At 36.9% G+C, this 20,278-nt stretch overlaps 1 protein-coding gene across 1 annotated transcript in view; it reads left to right on the top strand.

Moving 5' to 3' along the window:
• Positions 1-20,278, top strand: part of LOC150099409 (tolloid-like protein 2) — a 781,663-nt gene that overhangs the window by 488,099 nt on the left and 273,286 nt on the right. Inside the window, exons 8-9 of the mRNA XM_090403893.1 lie at positions 6,172-6,355; positions 6,556-6,570. Coding sequence (XP_090260019.1) covers positions 6,172-6,355; positions 6,556-6,570 — 199 coding nt within the window. The remainder of the gene's footprint in view (positions 1-6,171; positions 6,356-6,555; positions 6,571-20,278) is intronic.

Below are 20,278 nucleotides of genomic sequence, written 5' to 3'. Positions count from 1 at the left end.
AGATGTAAATAAGGCTGTGGGACTTGATAATATATCACCGCGTATTCTGAAGGAATGTGCCAGAGAGTTGACACCTGCCTTGACATATTTTTTTTAATACGAGTCTTGCACTTGGTCAAGTCCCTAAAGAGTGGAAGGAGGGCAAGATTGTGCCACTTCATAAAGGAGGTGATCGAACTCAAGCATCAAACTATAGGCCTATCTGTGTGTCAGGTGTTGTGGTTAAGTTGTTGGAGAAGCTTGTGAGAACTAGGATCCAGAGTTGGGTTGACAACAATGGTATAATCTTTGATGGACAGCATGGATTTGCTAAAGGGAGGTCGTGTTTTAGTAATCTACTTACTTATTACAATAAAGTGACTGCTTCCTTGGACAGAGGAGAAGGATACACAGTAATATACTTGGATTTCGCAAAAGCTTTTGATAGAGTGCCTCATGATAAGTTGACAGTCAAACTAGAGCAGATGGGGTTGGATATTAGATTAGTGCATTGGATTGGAGACTGGCTATCTGATAGGTATCAACAAGTTGTGTATGGGGGTGCAATATCCAGGAAAAGGAAAGTCACTAGTGGAGTGCCTCAGGGATCTGTTTTAGGGCCATTACTATTTAACTTGTATATTAATGATATTGGCGAAGATTTGGATGGAGATATTCAGTTGTTTGCAGATGATGCAAAGTTGGGACGAACCATAAAGAGTAGTGAAGATGTTGTGGCCTTGCAAGAAGACTTGAATAAATTGAGTGATTGGGCAAGCAAATGGGGATGTGAGTTCAATGTTGCAAAATGTAAGGTTTTAAAATTTGGAAAACAAAGATGGGATGCAGAATTTATGCTTGGTGAAAATATATTGTTGGAAGTAGAGGAAATAAGAGATCTGGGAGTGATAGTGGATAAGGATCTAAAATTTAGGGGTCACATCGCCAAAATTGTGAAGACAACACAAAGACTTCTGGGAATGATGAGGAGGACACTGACATGTAGAAGTAGGGAGATTCTTGTTCCATTGTATAAGGCTTTGATTAGGCCACACATGGACTATTGTGCCCAGATTTGGTCACCTGGTTTTCAGAAGGATGAAGAGATGTTGGAAAGGGTCCAAAGGCGACTGACTAAGGTAGTTTCTGACCTCTGTAATGTCGAGTATGAGGAAAGATTGAAAAGATGTAATTTGCAGAGTCTAGTGGAGAGAAGGAAGAGGGGAGATATGATAGAGACCTACAAGTTGGTAAGGGGTTGCTATAGGATCAATGGTGGAGAAGTTCTACAGCGAATAGTGGGAGATCAGGGGAGAACCAGAGGTCATCCCTGGAAACTGTATAAAGAGGGTGTGAGTAGGGGAGTGAGAGGCAGGTTTTTTTCGTGCAGAGTTGTGAATGATTGGAATGCCTTGCCTGAGAGTGTGGTGTCTGCAGGGAGTTTGAATGTGTTTAAGACCCGGTATGATGAGATGTGTGTGAGATAAAAGGACCTCCTAGATGAGTCTTTGACTCCATGAGGTCTTGTTTAATAATAATAATAATAATAATAATAATAATAATAATAATAATAATAATATTTTAATAATCTGATCAATATATATATATATGAATACTATTATTAACTCGGGGTTGGGATATGTTCATTTTTAATATAAACTGATTATAAACCCCAAATGCAACATGTTTCGTCATGATTGACTTCATCAGGCGTTAAGAATATAGAAAGATATTAAAAGAACACTGAAACAAACATTGAGACACTCTAAAGCTATACAATTATAAAGTTATGATATTCGACTGTAAATTACAGTTATTATGAACTTGTGCTATAGTCCGTGTTAAAGTTCTATTGTTGTACACATGTGCATGTGTGGAACCACGCGATCTCCAGTATCTGATAGTAGAGCTGAAAGAGTCAGGCAAATTATAGCTGAGATTATTGTTCATATGAAGAGGGTCCAAGATGATTTCTTTTGACTCTACAATGCGGCGTTCTACCTCATCATGGCAAATGTGTAGGTTTGAAGTTGTTGTCCAATTTACTTCATGTTGGCGGCTTTCGTTGTTCATGTTTATTGAAAACAGGACATGGCCTGATAGGGCAGTAGCTCTGGTTCTCTTGTAAGCAATGTCTCTCTGGTTTTCCTCGAGACGTAGGAGGATAGATTTCTCCGTTTGGCCATAGTAAGGTTTTCCGCACTCACATGTGACCTTGTATACACCTGGAAATTGTAGAAGGTTGTGAGATTGTTTATAGTTTCTGAAACTTGATCTTATTTTTGGAAGAGTCGAGAAGCATGTTTGTATGTTGAATTTCTTTAAGATTCTACTCGGTTTTTTGGATAGTGTGCTGATATATGGCAAAGAGATATAACCTTTGGAGTCGTTCTGTGTCTCTACGTTGACGGTGGGATAATTGTTTGTTGATACTTTTTAAAGAGTAGCCATTGCTTTTAAAGGTCCATTTAAGATGTTGTAGTTCTTTTTTTAGTTCTTCTTCATCTGACAGTACAGATCTTGCACGATTCGCAAGAGTTGATATAATACCCAACTTTTGCGCTGGATGGTGATGTGAGGACGCACGCAAATATCTGTCCATGTGTGTTGGCTTTCTAAATATAGAGACTTTTATTGATTCAGGCGTCTTGGTGAGTTTAACATCAAGTAAACAGAGCGAACTATTTTCTTCAATCTCCATGGTCAATTTTATATCCTGATGGAGGTTGTTTAAATGGTTGAGAAACCTGTGAAGATTCTCAATGCCATGCTCCCATATGAGGAATATATCGTCCACATATCTAAGCCAAATTCTTGGTTTTAAACTAAAAGAGGAGATTGCCTTTTGTTCAAAATCCTCGAAAAAAATGTTGGCTAATATAGAAGAGAGGGGGCTTCCCATAGCTAATCCTTTGACCTGTTTATATAGTTTACCTTCAAATTCAAAATAGCCAGAGTTTACACAGTGAGATAGTAGAGAGAACATTTTATTTGAAATTTTTATTTGAAATATATATATATATATATATATTGATCCTAAAGAACAGCTACCCACCTCAAAGCATTGCAAACCTTCTAGACACACATATGCCAACTCAGCAAGAAGATAACTCCAATCCTATTGCACACATTCAATTACTGTACGTAAGTTCTCTATCACCAAAATTGGCAAAAATTATGAAGAAATTTAACATGAGAACTCACTTCACTACCCTACCAAAACCTCATTTTTTCCTGAGTCATCCAGCCAAAATATAACCAACTTCAGTTCCCAGGAGTTTATAAAATCATCTGCGATTGTGGAAAAACCATATTATGGGCAAACCGATAAGTCTGTCTCATTACGTTTCGAAGAGCATCAACGTGATATCTCTTACAACAGAACCCGTGCAAGCGCTCTATCCAGTCATGTCCTTTTCTCTGCCAACTCTAATTTAGAAGAGCGTCAACACCAGATAGATTGGAATCTTACTACTAATATCCATAAATGTGCTGACGAACTAGAAAGATGCATTTTAGAATCCAACAAAATGGTCTGAATCCCTCGCATATGAACAGCAATTTATGTTATAGCCTACCTGACTCACACAGCGCAGTGATTCGATTCTGGCGCTCTCGAGATAGTTCCCACTCACTAACGCCTCACGCTAGACCTGCCACGCGGATGCTAGTTCAGATTTGACTGTTGTTATTCCTAACTTATTTATATGAGAAGTCTATTTTTATCTTGCTATTTTCCAGTTTTTATGATAATTTGTACACCTGAAGAAGTCAGCATTCCGACGGAACTAGTTGTGTTTTAATTAATGTTTTTATCTTACCTTATCTTGGTGTTCCTAGTCAGTAAAATTATGATTTAACACGTTCGCTGCCACGCTACTTCATCATAGTTTGTTCCCGTACGCCAAGCAATTTCACTTCTTCAAGGTCAGTATGGGTAATCTCGTTGCCGGCGGTAAGCGTCATACGAGTATACTTGTAGCTGGCTTGTGTGGCTCATATACCAACTACAAGTATGCTCGTGGTTGGCAGTGAACGCGTTAAAAAATATATATATGCAGGGTGTTTCAAAAAGAATGACCCAATTTCAAATAATTATATTTAATAATAAAAATGTGGTACAGTTACAAAATAAATTACCAAGTATGAAATAAGCCTAAAGTTTCACTCACCACAATTAGAAATGCTCAATGTGCATTCATTTGTGGTTCGTGGTTGCAGAAATATACAATTTTTCAAATCGGGACATTCTTTTTGAAACACCCTGTATATTGAATTGAGTTGGAGATAAGCTACATCTCTGTTTAACACCTTGATTAATTTCAATCTCTTCTGTTAATTTATTACCTAACTGTAACTGTATTTTTGTATATTGATATAAACTTTGTATAGCTTGTACTAAATGTAATGGATATCCTTGTTTTTTCATTAAATTCCATAATTTTTCTCTATGTATAGTATAACTAAGATGAAAAGCCAAACGGCTATTTTTTTCTGGCGAGGTTGATATAAGTTAAGGGGATAAAAATCCCTTATTGTTTTTCAGCCAGTAAGCGAAACTAAGATCGAAAACTATCGAAAACTGCGATCTGTAACGTTTCATGCCGACGAACTGTCAGCGTATCCAAGCGTAAGTGACCACTTGGTAGTGCCACACCACGGCAACTCGTTGCAAAGGTGGAGCAAGTTCCCTCACTGTTCTTGATATTTTCTCATCATGTAAAACACACAGCTCTTAAGAGATGTAGTACTGTTTTACATTATGAGGAGAGGTCACTACCCAGACCGGTTTCAACCTTTTTTGAGGTCTCATCAGTGAGTAGCTAGACCTAGAATATCAGAGTTTAAGTGAAGAAAACTTACATACTTTTGCTATACGATTGACCGAAAGGTGTGTCACTATATTATATTATATTATAACATAGTATAACTAAGATGAAAAGCCAAACGGCTATTTTTTTCTGGCGAGGTTGATATAAGTTAAGGGGATAAAAATCCCTTATTGTTTTTCAGCCAGTAAGCGAAACTAAGATCAAAAACTATCGAAAACTACGATCTGTAACGTTTCATGCCGACGAACTGTCAGCGTATCCAAGCGTAAGTGACCACTTGGTAGTAAATAGCCGTTTGGCTTTTCATCTTAGTTATACTATGTTATAATATAATATAGTGACACACCTTTCGGTCAATCGTATAGCAAAAGTATGTAAGTTTTCTTCACTTAAACTCTGATATTCTAGGTCTAGCTACTCACTGATGAGACCTCAAAAAAGGTTGAAACCGGTCTGGGTAGTGACCTCTCCTCATAATGTAAAACAGTACTACATCTCTTAAGAGCTGTGTGTTTTACATGATGGGAAAATATCAAGAACAGTGAGGGATCTTGCTCCACCTTTGCAACACGTTGCCATGGTGTGGCTCTACCAAGTGGTCACTTACACTTGGATACGCTGACAGTTCGTCGGCATGAAATGTTACAGATCGTAGTTTTCGATAGTTTTCAATCTTAGTTTCGCTTACTGGCTGAAAAACAATAAGGGATTTTTATCCCCTTAACTTTTCTCTATGTATTTTGTTAAAAGTGTTCTCATAGTCTTTAAAGGTCAGATGAGTCTAAATTAAATTCTCTTCTTTTTTCAATAATTTGCTTTAATACATAAATATTGTATATATACAATCTTCTAAAACTGTTTTATTCTTCTGAGAGTGGATTGTCTGCAATATTTCTAAGTCTTTTATTCAGGTTTTACTATAAATTTTGTATCTTCTGCATTAATCTGATAACAATACTTATCATCTTATGTTTCAATCACCCTTCCCCACATCGTATCTATGAACTATGGAGATTGTATTTCATCAATCTTGCTTTTATGCAAAATTCCAGAGACTGAAAACTCAACCTTTCCAAAGATCAATGATTGATTTCCAGACTTTTTCCATTTTGTCATCATTATCTTCCTGTTTGAAAAGCATGTAAAGCAGATGATGGATAGAGAGTTGAAGATGTTCACATTTGATTTCAAGACCCATGTATTATATTACTTTGGAAATATGTTAATATTATTTACTAGTATTAATAATTGTTTTGTATAACAATAATTATTATTATCCATTACTTAAAATATAAGTTGTTGTTGTTTTTTTGCCATATCACATGAATGATATTTTAAATTAAATTGAATTTTATTTCAGAATGTGATCAAAAAGTATTAAGCAAAAAAGAATCTACTGGATATGTATATTCTCCAGATTATCCTTTTACTTATTCTGTGAATATTGTTTGCCGATATTATATCTATGGATTGCAAGATTCTCAGCATCTGGAAAGAGTGCGATTAGAATTTGATAGGTTTGATATACCAAATAATGATAAAGAGTAAGTACAATTCTCATATAATTTTCTTCAAATTAAGTATAAAATAAGTGATGTCTGATTTCTTGTTTTATATAACATATTTCATTTATTTTATTACCAATACTCATTTTTTTAAGTTTGCAGTCTTGAACTTGACGGTTTCTTTGTATGATTGATGTAGTCTTTTGTTAGGATATTATTGTCTTTGTATTGTTATCCAGTTATGACAGTCACCAGTTCTAATATGATGGAGCCCAGCCCACCACGATTTAAATATGACATTATTCATAGCATAGTTGATTTCATAGCTTGCTATGTATGCATACAGCATGTATGCATCTCGTGGCAGGTGAGGAACGGAGATTTGTAGGTGTGTATAAAATGTAGACAGTGGGAAGTGCTGGGAGACATAAGGATTTCAATCTTAGGATTTAGCAGTAGCAGAGATATTGCTTCAGAAACTGGTGAATGCCAATTTGTGGATACCAGCAGAGGGTGAAGAGAATATGAAAAATGCGCAAATGGATTTGGCCTTGCCTTGGGCAGTATAACAGAGGGAAATGGTTTATCTGATCACCATGACTCTGTGTGTGTGTGTGTGTGTGTGTGTGTGTGTGTGTGTGTGTGTGTGTGTGTGTGTGTGTGTGTGTGTGTGTGTGTGTGTGTGTCAACTAAAAACAAAATGTCAATTGAAAGCAGGAAATATGGAGAGAGAAATAAAACTGCTGAAAAAAGCAGAGATGGAAAGAATGAAGCCTGAGTTGAAAAGGGTGAATGAAGAAATTAGGAGGCTGGAGTAGTTCACTAATACAAGAAGAACAAGAGCAGTTGCGAGAGAGCAAGGAAGAGAGGAAGTCAAGAGAATGTGACAGGAGAAGAGAGGAAATTGGAGAAAGTTGCGATTGTGGAAACAGGAGATTGAGAGGAAAGAGGGAAAGTGGGGGGGAGGATTTAAAGCAGAAAGAGTCAGGGATGCCAGTAAGCGGTAGCGCACTCAGGATTTAATCTTTGGGGAGGGAGGGCAAGTTCAGTAGACGATTTGAGAATACACACTACGCATCACATACGACCTATGACTGAGCATCTGCAATGATAGCCAATTCCTAAGTAGTACATATAGAAATAGAAGACACGACACAGCATAAATAAAAAAAATGAATTTTATTAATTACAAAATGATTTTTGGAAACTTTTCTAGTGTTTTTTTCTCTTTTTCTTTCGTGGGGGGGGCTCTCTAGGTGTTCCACTGCCAATGAGAGATGGATGAATGAATCTCTTTGCAGTATCATGAATGGAGATTCAGTGATTTGGGGTGTGCAAAGGAGTGCATGCCATGGCAGTAAAGATAGGTGAAAATGTAGAGATAGCAATGGTTGGTGCAAATGGCCCGAGATGTAGTGTGAATTGTGTAGCACGTGATTTGATGTTAGGAATACTACAGAAGAAATGTGCCAGAGGGAAGATTATTATTATTATTATTACGGGCAACTCCAGGGAGGCCCTAAACATCATGTCCACACAACTAAACGACATTCTCACAGTATCTATCATACCTTGCCTTGAACTCACTCACCATCATAGCACCTGTAACAGACTCTAGCAGCTTATTCCCCTCATTTACCACTCTAAAAGTAAAGAACCCAGCTCTAGCACCCTTGCTAACCACACTCTTTCCCAGCTTCCATAGGTGTCCCATAGTTCTCCCACCACCAGTCCTGATCTCAAAAATATCCTCTGAATTAATCCTATAGAAACCCTTTAGCAATTTGTATGTCTCAATCATATCTCCCCTTTTCCACCTATCAACTAATTTCTGCAACCCACAAATCTTCAACCTGTTCTCATAAGGTTCATTCCATAGACCTGCTATCATCTTGGTCACTCACCTCTGGATCCTCTCCACCTCCTCCTCATCAAGAAGAAACCTAGGTGACCAAATCTGGGCACAGTAGTCGAGATGAGGTCTTATCAAGGCTCGGTACAGAGGTACAATAACTTGCTTGTCTCTGTTCGTCAAATTATTTTTCAACAACCAAGTGAGTTGATGAGCTGATTTAGCCACTTTTGCAGTGTGCCCCCTAAACTTCAACTCCCTATCCACCAACACTCCCAAGTCCCTGGCCTCATCAATCTCCTGGAGTACAGGTTCACCAATGTGGTATACTGCTGCTAATCTTTTCACCTCAAAATGCACAACCTTACATTTTGTCACATTAAATTGACATCCATTCTACTTAGCCTAGAACTCCAATCTATCCAAGTCGTCCTGCAAGATTTTGACATCTTCTGCATTCACTATTTCCCTACCCAACTTTACATCATCAGCAAACAAATGAACTGTTCCGTTTAGATCCTTCCCTATATCGTTAATGAACAAATTAAACAGCAGTGGTCCAAGAACAGATCCCTGCAGCACACCACTAGTCACAGGCCGTCTTTTGGACTCTACTCCTGAATAAACTACTCTCTGATATCTCTCCATCAACCACCCACCTATCCAATATATATATATATATATATATATTTATATATATATATATATATATATATATAAATATATTGACTTGAATATTTATATATATAAATATATATAAACAAATGACTTGAATATATATATCCATATATATTCAAGTCATTTGTTCCCGCTACCAACTCTTTTGCTCACTTACTCCTCATATACATTGCCTCAGTCACTCTATTAATTTTACCTCACTGAAAATAACCTTGTACATCTTCTCATTCACCACATCTCTAATAATCAAATCCCCATACAACACCACTCACAAGTCTTTCATTACCTCTTTCACCCAGCATCATTCATTTTTGTCTTCCTTACTCTTCCATACACAATATAATTCTCTTCATTTCAATCCACATCCGCTTTATCTCTTGCTCACCTCACTTTCAAATCTTGCATCCTTTTTGCACTATTGTTTATTCTTGCTGTCGTATCGTTAATCACACAAACTTGTTTGCCCTCACACCATCTTATCATTAATTGCACTTGGTTTTTTAACATCCTTATTGCACACTTTACCATCAATCGCACTCTCTTTTCTTCACTGTCAGTTTCACACAGTTATTACTACTATTACCATGCTTATTAGTATTTATATTTACGAATTTAGGGACACAAAACACATGTGTTGAAATTATTATTTTACTTATTATTAATAAAATAACACTTGACATTTCAACCCCTGTATTGAGGTCATCATTAGAAAGATACATGTGTATAGTAAACCAAGCTAAATGCTTTTGCACTCTATAAAGGTAAATTAAATGTACGCTGTTAATTGATTTTTTTCTCTGTCGGACCTCTAGTGATAAAAAGAAATAAATAAATAAAAAATAATTTAAAAAAATATATATAAAAAATATATAAAATTAAATTAAATTAAAAAATTTTTAAAAATTAATAAATAAAATAACTACAATAAACTCTACTAAAGTCCTCCTGTACTAAGATTCTTCTGGATTTGTATAGTTCAGATTGTTATACTACGATTTTCTTCTGGACTTGTATAGTTCCAGTTGCTATTGAATGTTGAGGTGGGGAAAAAAGCTTGGTTTCCAATACACATGTATCTTTCTGATGATGACCTCAATACAGTGACCGAAATGTCAAGTGTTATTTTATTAATAATAAGTAAAATAATCATTTCAACACATGTGTTTTGTGTCCCTAAATTCGTAAATATGAGTGCTGATTACCGTGTAACCTTAAAAGAAAAAGATGCTTATTAGTAGATAACTGTGCATTATTTATTCTGAAAAAGTAACATGTAGACACAGTTGATACTATTTAATTTAGATGCATTAATTACATAATTTCAGTTTACGTATCATTGATTGTTATTATTACGACACCTCCAAGAAGTGTGAAGTCTCATCGAGTGAGGGCACCTATGCTACGTCTCTGTTTCCACCACTAAATTCACCAACTACAGCAAAACGCCACTACATCATCACCTATATAAATGCCACCACCACTAGTATTTTTTGTCTGTAAATTGCATGGGTTCTTCAAGGCTGATTTGTCTGTATGCGGAATGAAAAACCCAAGTTTCTGGGAGAAAAAACCCTGCTACTTCTGTATGACTTCAGCTAACTCACCTTCATTTGAAAAAATCAATATAAAGATTCCTCTCATCATGATGAGAATCGAACTTAGGCCTTTTCCAATTGAAGGGCACAATGTACCATCATTCTACGGAGGTGCAACGAAAAATTGCAGGTAGTTCCTATAAATATGAGTGTCTCTTGAAAAAAAAGTTCTGAAGTAATTCGACATCACCCAGATCTCAACCTTAGCGATGGACTTTCTATGCCAAAATGAAATGATATGTTTTTTTTTCAGCGTAAAACAGCTGAAATTTAAAAAAATTAAATAACAGTGAATGTATTGCAGAATGGAATCACTTCTAAGCAATAGCAAGACAGCCAGATAAAAACACTACTATTAGGACCAGCTGAAGTATGTGTGTGTGATTACAAAAAACTTACATAATTAAACAGCATAGTTCTTAATAATAATTTCCCACATTATTCACATAGAAAGTCCATTGCTAAGGTTTGAGATCTGGAAGATTATTATCTCAGGCAACTCCAAGGAGTCGACAGACTCATCGAGGAAGGCCCTAACATCATGTCAAGAACAACTATTCGACATTCACACAGTATCTATCATACCTCGCCTTGAACTCATTCATGGTCATAGCACCCACAACAGACTGTGGCAGCTTATTCCACTCATTCACCACTCTCCAAATAAAAAACCTAGTTCTAATACCCCTGCTAACCATATTCTTGCCCAGCTTCCATGTATGATCCCTAGTCCTCCCACCTCTAGTCCTATTCTCAAAAATATCTTCTGGATTAATCCTATAGAAACCCTTCAATAATTTGAATGTTTCAATCATATCATCCCTTTTCTGCCTATCAACCAATTTTTGCAACCACAAATCTTCAACCTGTTCTCATAAGGTTCATTCCACAGACCTGCTATCATCTTGGTTACTCACCTCTGGATCCTCTCCACCTCCTCCTCATCAAGAAGAAACCCTGGCACCCATATCTGGGCACAGTAGTCTAGATGCGATCTTATCAAGGCCCGATATAGAGGAACAATAACTTGTTTGTCTCTGCTCGTTAAAGTATTTTTCAGCAACCAAGTAATTTGATGAGCTGATTTGGCCACTTTTGCAATGTGCCGTGCCCCCTAAACTTCAACTCCCTATCCACCAACACTCCCAAATCCCTGGCCTCATCAATCTCCTGGGGTACGGTTCCACCAATGTGATATACTGCTGCTAATCTTTTCACTCCAAAATGCATAACCTTACACTTTGCCACATTAAATTGACATCGATTTTCCAGTCCTCCAAACTATCCAAATCATCCTACAAAATTTTTACATCCTGTGCACTCACAATTGCTCTACCCAACTTTGCATCAGCAGCAAACAAATGAAAACTTCCTCTCAGATCCTTTCCTGTAATGCTAACGAACAAATTGAACAGTAGTGGTCCAAGAACAGAACCCTGCAGCCCACCACTAGTCACAAGCCATCTTTTGGACTCTACTCCTGAATAAACCACTCTCTGGTATCTCCCCATCAACCACCCTCCTATCTATCTCACCAACCCTATATCCATCCCCATCTGCTCAAGTTTACTGATTAGAGTTCCATATGGTATCCTGTCAAAGGCCTTGTGGGCCTTTGATAGGATACCATCCAGTAGAATCACTGTAAACTACAGGATAAAATCCAGTAGAATCACTGTAAACCCATTACCCTTATCCAGTTCCGTCGTTACTGTGTTATAAAACATGAGCAAATTACTGAGGCATGATCTACCCTTCACAAAACCATATTGTCCCCCATACAATATCCCATTTTCATCTATCCAGTCCTGTATTCTTCTCTTGACTAATTTCTCCAAGACCTTGACAACGATTCCTAATATGCTAATCGGTCGGTAATTTACAACAGCAGTCTTGGAACCTCCTTTATGCAGTGAAACTATTTTCCCCTCTTTCTCCCCTCTCTGGACTAACCCAGACCCTAGACTCAAATTAAACAAAATGGTCAAGGATACTGACAATTCTTTAGCCACTTCACGTACGACATGAGCTGGTATGGTATACCATCCAATCCCACACATGTATTGACTTTGAGGTTTTGCAGTTGACTACTCACCTCCACTTCATTCACCACAATTCCCATATAATCTATTGGTTCATTCATTTCTGCAATGTTACCACCTGGAAGATATATTCTTGCAAAGTGCTCGCTCAGTAATTCAACTATATCAACTGATTCAGTTACCTCTCTAACATCGGCATTCTTTAAAATCATTCTGCCATATACATTTTTTCTTTTACTTGCAATATATCAAAAAAACTGTTTAGGATTCTCTTTAGCTTGCATGGCCAATGTTCTTTCGTAATCCTTTTTTGCTTTTCTTACCACACTCGTTACCCTTCTGGCTTATGCTTTATACCGTTCATCTGCCTGCAGGTCACCTTTCTCCTTAAATTCCGGCCATAGTTGTTTCTTTTTTTGCAGCTCAAGCTTAATGGTGTTATTCATCCATTTAACCCCTACTTGATTTATTATTCGGACTCTAGGTATACAGTCAGCCATTGCTTCATGCAAACACTTCTTAACCGCCTCGCATGCACTATCAACCTCTAGCCCTTGAAGTTACATGCCATGGCACTGAACCAATCAATCTCCTAAGCTTGTCATACTTACCAGCCTGATAATTCCACTTGTACCCTGTCTTAATTGTAAATTCCACACCTTTAGCCACCTCCCAAGTCATGACCCTATGATCACTCTCACCGATTGGTGGCAACGTGGTCATATTCATTACAGCCAAATTCTCAGACGCAATTACCAGGTCAAGCACTCTCTGACCCCTAGTATTTTCCATTACATGCTGTCGCTGATAATTATTCCTTAATAACCACATAAAATCCAATTCCTTCCTCCCATCTGTCCTCTCTTCCTTCCAATCAATGTTACCATAGTTGAAATCTCCCATAATAATTACCCTCCTTCCACTCATTTCTTCTTTTTGCTTATGCATACTATCTCCACCACCTATTCCATCACCTAGTCTATAGCTGCGCCCAACTGTATATTTTGTTCTGCTAGTTTCAATCTCACACCAAATAGCCTCAAATGTGCTCTTATCTCTATCCTGCAGTTCCAGTTCTATTCTCCTTGGTTGTAGCTCATCAGCTATCATCAACAACACTTCTCCCCCCCCCCCATTTTATTCTCCCTGTCACTACTGAACACACCATACCCCTCACATTTAATCCCACTAGCTGTGTCATCTTCTGTCAGCCATGTTTCACTAATGCCAATAACCTGTGGTCTGGAAGTGCCAACCAAGGCCAAAAATTCTTCCTTCTTGTTTCTAATACTGCTGGCATTTGTATACATGAATTGCAGAAGCCGATTTGTCCCATCCCTATTTTGATACCTTATACTAACTATCCCATTCTGATTTGTGGTCTTTCCTACTCGCTTGGGCATATTACACACATTCACATGCTCAACTGTCTCCCTTAAATCTGCATATCTACATCCCCCCCCTTAATAACTCTAGTTTCCCTGATTCTGCACATTCACTTCCACTACATTCGACAACACATTTTCAAGTCTCCATACACCAAATCCATTCAAATGTAAACCATCCATTTTATATAAATCCTTTCACCCATTGAACTCATTCCACACATCCACAAATTCCACACCACTCATCAAACATAATTCACGCATAGTTGTTAGGAATTATGGCCCTCCTTCTCTACTCTTTACTGTCATACCGAAGCAACAGACTCACCAACCTAACTCTCTCACTCATCTCTTTTGCTACCTCAAGCAATTCCTTCACATCCTCACTCATAGCCTTTTTGTTTCCTTTCAAATCATTTGTACCTGCCACCACTATCAATTCTTTCACCCGCTGCTTTTGCATTCTAATTGACTCGCTTACATTCTTAACGTTTGCACCAGGTTGGTATGATTTTGTTAAACTCTCAACTAACACACCTCTTACTAAGGAATCTCTATACAACACACGCTCTTTCATTTTGTTTACGCTCACCATCATACCCTTATTTTTTCTATCATACTTTTTCTGATTATTAGTTGGTACGCTTGGTAAACATTTTTGCCAACTCTCCAGCTGCCGATTTGCCCTATGTATTGCTCTGCATAATAAAGCGATCTCACTCATTGCATCAGTGTCATCATTTTTATTCTCCGATGATTCATTCAATCGCTCTGTATGTTTGCCTTCATTCTAACTTTCAACGCCACTCTCACAGCTATCAGGTACTACCTTTCAAATATCACCGTTCATATCTCGAATATCACTGTTATCTGGATTCTCACTTTCATTAACGTTATCACTCACACAACCTGAAGCACTCTTTAAATCCTCACATTCTTTACACTTTTTGCACACATTCACTCCACTATCGTTGTTTAACCAGACTCCAACCGCTCTCCTCAATGCATACATTTTGCAAACGGTACACTGAATCAAATCCTTTAAGTTAAGATTTTTAGACAAATATGGCAACCTGGACACCATCTTTGTATTCCTCTTTATGGGAGCCATGTGCACAGATAATCGTATCTATCAGTTTACTATTAAAATACTCAAAAAGCACACAAAAATCACCCAGACTCGCTAAAATACTAAAAGTAAACAATACTATGTAAATACTATTAGCCAGCAAAGGTTGGTCGATTGGTAGAGCCTCTGCTACTAATGGCTGTTAAGTAAGTTTGAGCATGGTTAGTAGTTGGAAGGGGACCAATCGTTCGATGCTGTTGGCACACTCTCCCTCGATGAGTCTTTGGACTCCCTGGAGGTGTCAAATAATAATAATAATAAATTCATCAATTTTTACTCAAAATATCACTTATCTGTTCAGGAGCTATCCACAAACATGACATACCATACCAAGTGATGCCAAAGTACTTCTTTGGAATACTTTTCAAAGAGACACTGATATTTATGGGAACATCTATGTTGTAATTTGCCATCATTCCAAATGATCTTGTTGCTAGTATTAGTAATCCCATGTTCTGCGATACTTGATTTGTTCTGTTTCCGTATGCTTTTCTGAACACAAAGCCTACATTACCTCAAAGAAACAGAACAATTCGAGTCTCGCAGAACATGGGATACTAATGCTAGCCACAATATCCTTTGGAACAACACGAAATTGCTACATGGATGTTCCTATAAATATGAGCGTCTCTTGAAAAATAAAAAAGTTCTCAAGTAATTCTACATTACACAGATCTGAACCTTAACGATGGCTCTATGCTAAAAATCTTGGAAAGTGTTATTAAGAGTCTCATTGAACACCTTTATTATTATTATTATTATTCAGGCCTCCAAGGAGTCAAAAGACTCATCGAGGGAGGTCCTTCCTAAGACATAAAGTCTGTCAAGACTCATCGAGGGGAGGTCCCCCCCCTGAGAAACACAAAGTTTATCATACCACTCTTTAAAGTCACTGACCGTTCTCGCTCCCACCACTCCATCAGGCAATGCATTCCACGGCTCAACCACCCTCCACACAAAGAAACCACTCCTTACCCTCTTGCTCACAGTTTCCTTTCGTAACTTCCAGGGATGGCCTCTTGTCATCACTCCTTCCCGCTGATCAACCAAGCGAAAGAACTCCCCAGTGTCAACCCTGTAACCACCTCTCAACAGTTTAAAAGTCTCAATCATATCACCTCTCCTTCTTCTATCCGCCAAACTCTGCAGTCCACATTCTCTCAGCCGATCCTCATAACTATCATTGTACAGTCCTGAAACCATCTTTGTCATCCGTCTTTGTATCCTTTCCACAGTTAATTTATCCCCTTCAAATCCTGGGGACCAAATCTGAGAACAATAGTCCAAGTGTGGTCTGATCAGAGACTTATACAACGGAATGATAACCCTCTTATCTCTGCAGGTCAGTGTCCTTCTCATAATAGCAGCAATCCTCTGTGTTACCTTCACCACCTTTGCAATATGTCCCCTAAACTTCAGGTTTCTATCAATCATCAACCCCAGATCTCTTGTCTCCCCTACTTCCTCCAGTATAACTCCTCCCATAGAGTATGCAGCATCCCATCGATGTTTCCCAAACCTCAAGACCTTACATTTTGCTGCATTAAACTGACACCCCCATTCATTTGCCCATCTATCTAGCTTATTTAAATCCTCTTGCAGGGCTACCACATCTGCGCTATTACTAATAATCCTTCCCAGCTTCGCATCATCCGCAAACAACTGAATATCCCCCTGCAATCCACTGGCTATGTCATTGATATAAAGGTTAAACAATATAGGTCCTAGTACTGAGCCCTGTGGGACCCCACTTGTAACCCTCTGCCTCCTGGAAACTGCTCCACCATACACAACTCTCTGATACCTATCAGACAGCCAATCCTGAATCCAGTTGACCAATCTGACATCCAGACCCATGTGCTGCAACTTAAATATCAGCTTATCATGTGGCACCCTGTCAAATGCCTTCGCCAAGTCTAAGAAAATTGCAGTATATGCCTTTCCCTCATCTAATGCTCTTGTAACTTTATTATAAAAGGCTAGCATATTGCTAAAACAAGAGCATCCTTTGGGATGAATTAGAATGCCGACTTCGCTCCAGACTCTAACAACCCACATCACAAGCTGCTCTGGCTACAGCTCTTCAGGAAGAATGTGCTGCTATTCCTCCAGAGATGTTCCGACACCTGGTAGAAAGTCTCCCAGGCAAAATTAGAGCTGTCATAGAAGCAAAGGGTGGACCCACCCATATTAATGCCCACTACTGGAAAGTGTGTCACAGGAAAAGTCTGATTACAGTTTTGAGTATGTGTCCAGATACTTTTGATCAGATAGTGTATTTGAATATCAGGTGTGATCCATATAGATAAGTAATATTTGAGAGTACAACTCAGCCTTTTCACTCAATTTAACATCATGTAATCTTCATGTATGTTTAGTAATTCTAACATTTAATTTGTAAACTGAATAAGATTTTTGTCACTCTCTGTAAAGGTTCAATTACTATACAGATTTGATATTTCAAATAGTTTTTCATTTTATGAATTTTATTGCATTATCTGCTCTAGAGACAAAACATAAAACTTTTTTTTCAAGACAATTCAGGTCTCCAATATGCGGATTCTAGACAATGTAAAATAAAATATAAGAAATGAATTGAAATAGAAAAAAAAATAGAAAAAAAAATCTTGAATGTACCCATGGTGTAAATGTATTATAGGTTCATAAATAAACTTTTCATGGGTTCGGGAGCCAAAAATAAAATCATTTATTTACACACATACATATGTGCTTTTTGGGATCACAAAGCCTGAATAAAAATCCTGATATTTTCATGATTTCCCTCAAGTACAATGCTCATTCTTTCCTATTGATACAGTCCATAAAGGTCATTGAAAGTGGTAATATCATCAAATGGCTGAAGCTGCATAGTTTTTAATTTTGATGAAAGAGCATGTCATCCTGTCCTTTAAATGAAAGAAAATGCTTTATTTATTTTATTTTATTTTTGTGTGTCATCATATTAATTGTGGCTGTTGTTTTTATTAAGCTGATCCACAGATTTTTCACAGTTTTGGAGGATCTTAAATTTAATCAGGGTTCATTTCCAGAGTGTCCAATTTTTGTATTTCCATTTTTTAATGCTTAAGGTTTTGTTTGTGTACTTTTTGATGCATTATTTTCATTTTTAGATAAACTGCTTTTTTTTCCTTTTTTTCTTTTAAATAAGGCAGCCACTTTCTTTAGTTGTTCTGAGTGCTCCTGTTCCCATTTTGTACCTGAAAGCACTAGGTTGAATCCACATGTCGAGATTTTGTTTATGTATTTTATATATGCCCAAAATCAACTGATCAAAGCTTTCTTCAACGAAAAAAATCGCTTCAGAATTTATAAAAACATTAAAAATGGCTGACTTTGAAGCCGGGAAAAAAAAAAGTTATGCGGGGGGAATCAAATAAAATTCGACATTTTTATGAGAAATATTCTTGATAGGTGGCTATAAAGCTAAATTAGTCCTATTCTTTTAATTTCATATCTTCTGCCTAAAAATCTATTTGAAATTTGAAAATGAAATATCACAAATTTTTTTTTTATTCCATCTTTTAGCGTATTTGTATTTCATACATCCCCTTATCAAGACATAATTTTTTTTAACCTCCTGTGTGATGTGATGTAAGCAAATTACATGTAGAATAAAACTTCTATTTATTTAAATGTTTTATTCTACAAAAGTAGAATAAAATATTTAAGAAATACGTTGTTGTTTTTTTTACTTTTATATCAGTAACTAAGCTATGTGAGAATGTAATTTCATAAAAATCTATTCTTGTATTTAGATTATTTGGATAGCTCTCTTTGAAACTCAAGCATACCTCTTTCAGATTGAATAGTACTAGCTGCTTTTTGCTCTTTTGATTTTAATCTACTTTGAGATTTACAGTAACACAATTTTTGTCACAAGGCATAACTCCTTACTTCATCACTCAAATAGAAGTCTATCTCCTTCTTAATTATATCATCACTTTAGCTATGTCCACTTTTTTTGCTCTCAAAAGCTATCTAGTATTCCATGATTATTTTGTAATGCTCTAGAACAGTGGCTCTCATGTGAAGCCACCAGACACAGAAATATCAAACTTTTTTTTATTTATTAAATTTCAATATTAAAAAATTTATTTATTTACAATAAGATATCATGTGGACTTTTAAAAAATGCTAGATTCGGCAATATGAGAGACGATTTTTGATCTAATATACCAACATTTCAATAAACATGCTAGATTTATTTGAAATATCAGAGATTTGTTGATATTTTGTTGGCTCTTCTTTTTCTAAACCAAGAGGATGCCAACAAGATGGCCTTAAGTTGAAGGATACATAGCTCTAAAATTTACTACATGAAATTTGAGTGTAAATATGAATGATGCAGAAGCCAAATCAAGCTAAGTCATTAAAACCAAATATTAGAAATTCAATTGGTATTCATAGTTATAAGTCACACTGGGAATATGAATGAATTGTATTTTACAATTCATTCATATTCCCAATGTGAATCTACTGGTCTAAATTGTTTACCTAGTAAATGTTTTTTTTTTTTTTTTATTATATAATGAACAAATGGCTGTGGATTGGAGCTGTGGTAAAAAAAAAGTGTTTTTTTTTTAAATACTGTATAGTGTGACTCTGTCATGAATCGTGGTACTGCTTTTGGACTTTGTTATATTGTGTTATTTTTGGGGTTACCGAGAAGGCAAGGTCAGAGTCGGACGCATTTACAGTGGAAGAGAAGTTAAGTTTTTGTTATTTAGTATAGTTAAATGTAGTTTATACTTACAGTAGAGTGTATAAGGTAGTATTTAGCATTTAGTTGTAGTAGTATTTAGTTGTTGTTTAATTGTAGTAGTATTTAGCGTTTAGTGTAGTAGTTATTGAGCACTAAGTTAATGATGGCGGTAGCCACAGCTCCAATTACAATGGCGTGTCACCAAGTCTTCCCCCCATTCAAGGACTCTATTTTGCATAACATAATACAGGATTTTGTGGCATGTATGCATCCCATCAGCTGGATATGTGGTGGGTGAGAGAAGGGAGACTGCGTATATGCACCAAATGTGGGCAATGGGAGGAATTTAGTGAGATATTACAATAACCAACCTAGTTGCATCAGGGTGGGAGAATCTCGAGACACAAGTAGTGTGATAGGTGAGGATAACGAGCGAAATATGAATGAAGAAATAAGAGTGAGTGAGGAGTGTCAAAGACTTGAATGATTGTGAAGTTTTCAGAGATGGTCTTGATTGGGAGGATGAATGGCAAGAAACACTGACTAACTTGCAGAGAG

Source organism: Typopeltis vanoorti, chromosome 14 (genome assembly GCF_054136105.1).
Source record: "Typopeltis vanoorti isolate ZY-2024b chromosome 14, IOZ_Tvanoo_1.0, whole genome shotgun sequence".
Taxonomy (NCBI): Eukaryota; Metazoa; Arthropoda; class Arachnida; order Uropygi; family Thelyphonidae; genus Typopeltis; species Typopeltis vanoorti.
Note: the sequence above shows the minus strand (reverse complement) of the source record. Positions and strands in the feature narration are given on the sequence as shown.